Source organism: Salvelinus alpinus, chromosome 7 (genome assembly GCF_045679555.1).
Source record: "Salvelinus alpinus chromosome 7, SLU_Salpinus.1, whole genome shotgun sequence".
NCBI classification, from domain to species: Eukaryota; Metazoa; Chordata; class Actinopteri; order Salmoniformes; family Salmonidae; genus Salvelinus; species Salvelinus alpinus.
Window position 1 is genome coordinate 79683693 of NC_092092.1, and position 5749 is coordinate 79689441.

Genomic DNA, 5749 nt, shown 5'->3' on the forward strand with positions numbered 1-5749 from the left:
GACTGCAGCTTTTAAGTCTGTCATTAATCATGTTTTGAGCACACATAGTTGTTGTTTTTTCTTAGCGCGGGAGGGGTGCTATGGCAGGTGAATAGCCTTAACTTGCACCATGTACGTACCTTGTGCTGAGGAGAGCCCAACATCAGCAGCAGCAGCATCTGAAAACCAAGGTGAGGAAAGCAGAGACTTTCTCACGCACAGGAGTGACAGGAGACAAGACAACACCGACGCTAAAGCGGAGATACGGAACGGGAGGCATAACTATTGCGCACCACCGGATTGATAGGGAGAAAGTGGGGATACTAACCGCTCGAGGTGGGAAGAAGGTGTGGAAAAGTTCGCTGTGCGCGCGCCATCAAGATAATTTGATGAATGAAGGATTAAAGACTCCAGATGAAGGAAGAGATTTATGAATATATTGTAGAGATTTACTGTTTCTATCAACATGGGGTTCTGTCACACAATTTTGCCAATGTGAGAGAATTCAATTACCTCTGCTTGCATTGACTATTTGCCTACCCATGAATAAGCTGTTGTTCCAAGTTTAATAATAAGAATTTGCTAAAATATCATATTTTTGGGGTTCTAATAATTTATTCTCATAAAATATAATGATAAATTACAATTAAATCTGCTATTATTCCATTTCAAATCAAAGTAGAAGAAGACAACATTCTTCTTTAAGAAGATTAGTTATCCCGAAAAATAACAAATTACTTTTGTGCATTCACTGACTGGAAGGACATACAACTTAAACTCAATGCAAGTCGTCATTGAAAGGACAAGGACCATGCAGGACATATTGTCCCTGACGTTAAAAGATGAAGTGAGGACGGTTGAAGATACTGTGGCCCCTAGAAACTCTTCTTCACAAGGGGATGGCAGGGACACAGAGAGGCATCCTTACCCGTTGGTGGTCACTCTACTGGCAACAGTCCTGATCGTAACTATTGTGGTAGACATTCTGGGGAACCTGTTGGTCATCTTGTCTGTCTTCAGGAACAGGAAACTCAGGAAAGCAGGTAATAACCTATTGCAAGTAGCCACCCAGTCTGTTTTTTCCCCTGTGTTGTTAGTAGTACTATATTACTGAGGTATCTGTGTTGTTAGTAGTACTATATTACTGTGGTACGTGTTGTTAGTAGTACTACAGTACTGAGGTATGTGTTGTTAGTAGTACTACAGTACTGTGGTACGTGTTGTTACTAGTACTACAGTACTGTGGTACGTGTTGTTAGTAGTACTACAGTACTGTGGTACGTGTTGTTAGTAGTACTACAGTACTGTGGTACGTGTTGTTAGTAGTACTACAGTACTGTGGTACGTGTTGTTAGTAGTACTACAGTACTGTGGTACGTGTTGTTAGTAGTACTACAGTACTGTGGTACGTGTTGTTAGTAGTACTACAGTACTGTGGTATGTGTTGTTAGTAGTACTACAGTACTGTGGTACGTGTTGTTAGTAGTACTACAGTACTGTGGTACGTGTTGTTAGTAGTACTACAGTACTGTGGTACGTGTTGTTAGTAGTACTACAGTACTGTGGTACGTGTTGTTAGTAGTACTGCAGTACTTATATGTGTCGTTGGACAATTTCATTTGCGATTGTGATATTATGTCATGCCTTCAGAAGTGCTCATCACCGTTTCTGATCAATTAACTTCATCCAGTTATATTTTCCTGATCATCATGTCCAACAGAGAGGATTGTAAAGTGAAGACAAATACAGTATATTCATATAAATAGAAGAATAGTTGATTTATATTTATATGGATACAGTATCCAGTGATTCAGTCAGTGGTGTTCATATCCTTTCTTCAACTGATTTGAAAAGCAGATAGTATTTTGTTCTGGTTTGGGCCACACGTTGTCAGACAGAAACACTGTTGTTAATACGTTTTGACCCTTTAACCAGTGCAGTTACTGCAGGCATAGAGGACATGGATCCTGGTTGTGCTGCTTCATAACTGAGATCATCAGCTGCAGGTCACCCATCACGACGTGTCACAACAGGCACAATTCAATTTACTTCCTGAAGTGAGCGATACCTATTGACTACTGATTTATTGAACCTTTATTTAACTAGGCAAGTCAGTGAAGAACAAATTCTTATTTACAATGACGGCCTACACCGGCCAAACCCGGGCGACACTGGGCCAATTGTGCTCCGCCCTATGGGACTCCCAATCACGGCCGGTTGTGATACAGCCTGGATTCGAACCAGAGTGTCTGTAGTGTCGCATCTAGCACTGAGATGCAGTGCCTTAGACCGCTGTTTAACTGTACAGCACATCTGTGAGTGAATGCGTCAATGTGTTGAGTTGGCTATTCAGTGTGAACTATGGCGAGGCAGAGACATGATGATGCAGTACTTCTGTAAAAATCCTGCTCTTTCTTGCACCGGGGGACATGAATCCACCTACCAAGCTAAACCTCTATGCAGCCCTCAGCTCAAAGGGCATACCAGGCATCTGAGTACACTGTAGATGTCCACGTTGGGGTTAATTAACACAGTTTCCAATTCAGGGTATAGGATTTCAAAATTCAGGCTCCTATGTAGGTGTCACCTCAATGAAAGTTCTGTTTTCTGCAAGCATATCTTACGGCTCTAGAGAGACATTTTTAATTATCGAGACAATAAGGCTGTGTTCACACAGGCAGCCCAATGCTGTTCTTTAGCCACTAATTGGTCTTTTGACCAATCAGATCTTTCGAAAATAATTGGTCAAAAGATCATAATTGGGCTGCCTGTGTAAACGTAGCCTAAGATACAAACTACCTAGACACACTATCAATTGAAAATTTGTAGGGAGAGGGAGGCTATTTCAGGGAGTTCTACCCCCTTGTTTGATAACCTTATTATGATACAAATAAATTCACCTCACTCTTTCCTCCTCTCCTTATCCTCATCTTCCTCTTCCTCCCCTCTCCTTATCCTCGTCTTCCTCCCATCTTCTTTCCAGCTTGGCCTTGTCACAGATAACTACTTGATTATTAGTAAAGTTCTGTCAAAGACAATCATGTAAAGACAATCGTGCATCGTCTCTCGAGGTAGATTCACTGGCAGCCTTCGCAGAGAGAGAGAGAGAGAGACAAAGAGAGAAAGAACAAGGAGAGAGGAGAAAGAGAGAGGAAAAAGAGAGAGAGGAGAAAGAGAGAGAGAGGAGAAATAGTGAATGTATGGATTTGTATGAATACCCACCCATCTATCAGGACACTGATATTACTATCTGACTGGAAGCAATGATTCAACTCATTAGACTCCGGTTCAAGTCAGATCGTGTGTCTGACTCCAGGGGCTATTCAACTCACAACGTGTAAATGTCATGTTTATGTATTATGTTATTGCACACGTGGATGGGATGCCGTGAATTAAATCAATGAATGAAATAATCTAGCATGCAAGCACTAGCTGATGCTGAAATCCTGGGGGTCTTCATTAACTATTTACAATTATTATCATGTAGTTTTAACACACAAGTCAGTATGAGAATTAACAAGGATCCTCAAATCCCCTGGTCTTTCGCTATGTACTGTACATACTAATGGGAGTTTTATGAGAGTTTGGCAAGACAGGAATGATAACAGGGTCTTAAGGATATACCCTTAGAAAAAGGAACTATGGTTCATTTGGAGCAACCAATACATATTAGATAGGGTAGGATTATTTTCCAATAATGATTTGATTTATAACGTTTTGGTGATATTGAATGGTTTTACAAAGAGGATGGGAGACCTCGAACTTCTACTAACGAACGGTCACAGAACAGAGCAAAACGGACTATTTAATCTGAGGTAGGAAATGCCTGTGTGGTGAGTTTGGCTCTGACAGACCTTGTGGGTGGAAATGTATCAATATTTTGTTGTATTTGGTCTGTTTTTAGATTATAAATGAATATATTTACAAAATAAAAAATGGCAGCCCTTGTTTACTGTCCTAACACTCTGAAGATCCATCAAATCTTATGCACTCTCTGCCCTGTAGGAAATGCCTTCGTGGTGAGTTTGGCTCTGGCCGACCTGGTGGTGGCGATCTACCCTTACCCTCTGGTTCTGACAGCCATCTTTCACAACGGCTGGATCGCCGGGTACACCCACTGCCAGATCAGCGGCTTCCTGATGGGCCTGAGCGTCATCGGCTCCATCTTCAACATCACCGGCATCGCCATCAACCGCTACTGTTACATCTGTCACAATCTGAAGTACGACAAGCTCTTCTCCAACCAGAACACCATGTGTTACGTCATCCTGGTGTGGGCGCTGACTGTGCTGGCCATCGTGCCCAACTGGTTTGTGGAGTCTCTGCAGTACGACCCGAGGGTCTACTCGTGTACCTTCGCCCAGTCGGTTAGTTCCTTGTACACCATCACCGTGGTCGTGGTTCACTTCATCCTCCCCATCAGTATCGTCACGTACTGCTACCTGAGGATCTGGATCCTGGTCTTACAGGTGAGGAGACGGGTGAAACCGGACACGAGGCCCAAGATCAAACCACACGACTTCCGTATCTTCCTGACTATGTTTGTGGTGTTTGTGCTGTTCGCTGTCTGCTGGGCTCCGCTGAACTTCATCGGGCTGGCGGTGGCTATCAACCCCAGACTGGGTGTGAATATCCCTGAGTGGCTCTTCACAGCCAGCTACTTCATGGCCTATTTCAACAGCTGCCTCAACGCAGTCATCTACGGAGTGCTCAACCAGAACTTCAGGAAGGAGTACAAAAGGATAGTTCTAATCATTTTCAAGTTCCACTGCAGAGGGTTCGCTAGGGCTTCGGAACAGCACTGCTGAGGGTTCCAGAAGGTTCTGGAACAGAACTGCTTAGGGTTCTGGAGGGTTCCGGAACAGCACTGCTGAGGGTTCTGGAAGGTTCCGTAGGATTCTGGAACAGCACTGTTGAGGGTTCCATTGGGTTCTGGGACAGGTAAGACTGAGATTAAAACACTGTGTCATGATGGGGGATGAGTCAAATGATGATGTCCTGGTCAAAGTCAGAGCTGTTGGTAATGTCACAATTATCTGTCAGCTGCAAGCTTTGAGTTACAAATTCTGAAACTTTGGTTTTGATCTCACACCTTTTCCATGAGTTGTCTGTCTTGCATTTTCCCTGGAGGCGTTTTAGTATGGATCTGAGTGTAATGAAAAGTTGAATGCCAATCTGTTGAAGTACATTGTTTGGTCATGATGGAAATCAACATCGTTACACATGTTACAAATGTTTTTTACTGCACAACTCAATTCAAATACATATTCAGATTTATTTCATAAGCAATAGACTGCACTTCCATTCAATACCCCAATCCTACCTATCCCTGTAAACAATGTCCAATTCAAACTCCACACATTTGCTTCATAGAAACAAAGAATGAGGAACAGAAAACAAGAATTAATTAATTAATTACAAATCGGAAGTTTACATACGCTTATGTTGAAGTCATTAAAACTCGTTTTTCAACCACTCCACACATTTCTTGTTAACAAACTATAGTTTTGGCAAGTCGGTTAGGACATCTACTTTGTGCATGACACAAGTACTTTGTCCAACAATTGTTTACAGACAGATTATTTCACTTATATTTCACTGTATCACAATTCCAGTGGGTCAGAAGTTTACATACACTAATTTGACTGTGCCTTTAAACAGCTTTGAAAATTCCAGAAAATGTCATGGCTTTAGAAGCTTCTGATAGACTAATTGACATGATTTGAGTCAATTGGAGGTGTACCTGTAGATGTATTTCAAGGCCTACCTT

The 5749-nt window shown here is 42.2% G+C and overlaps 1 protein-coding gene across 1 annotated transcript; it reads left to right on the forward strand.

The window, feature by feature from the left end:
- The first annotated feature begins 259 nt into the window (after positions 1 to 259).
- Positions 260 to 4787, forward strand: mtnr1al (melatonin receptor type 1A like). The gene is made up of 2 exons (XM_071412134.1): positions 260 to 1022; positions 3985 to 4787. The coding sequence occupies exons 1-2, from the start codon at positions 761 to 763 to the stop codon at positions 4785 to 4787; spliced, it is 1065 nt and encodes a 354-aa protein (XP_071268235.1). The 5' UTR covers positions 260 to 760.
- The last annotated feature ends 962 nt before the right edge of the window (positions 4788 to 5749 follow it).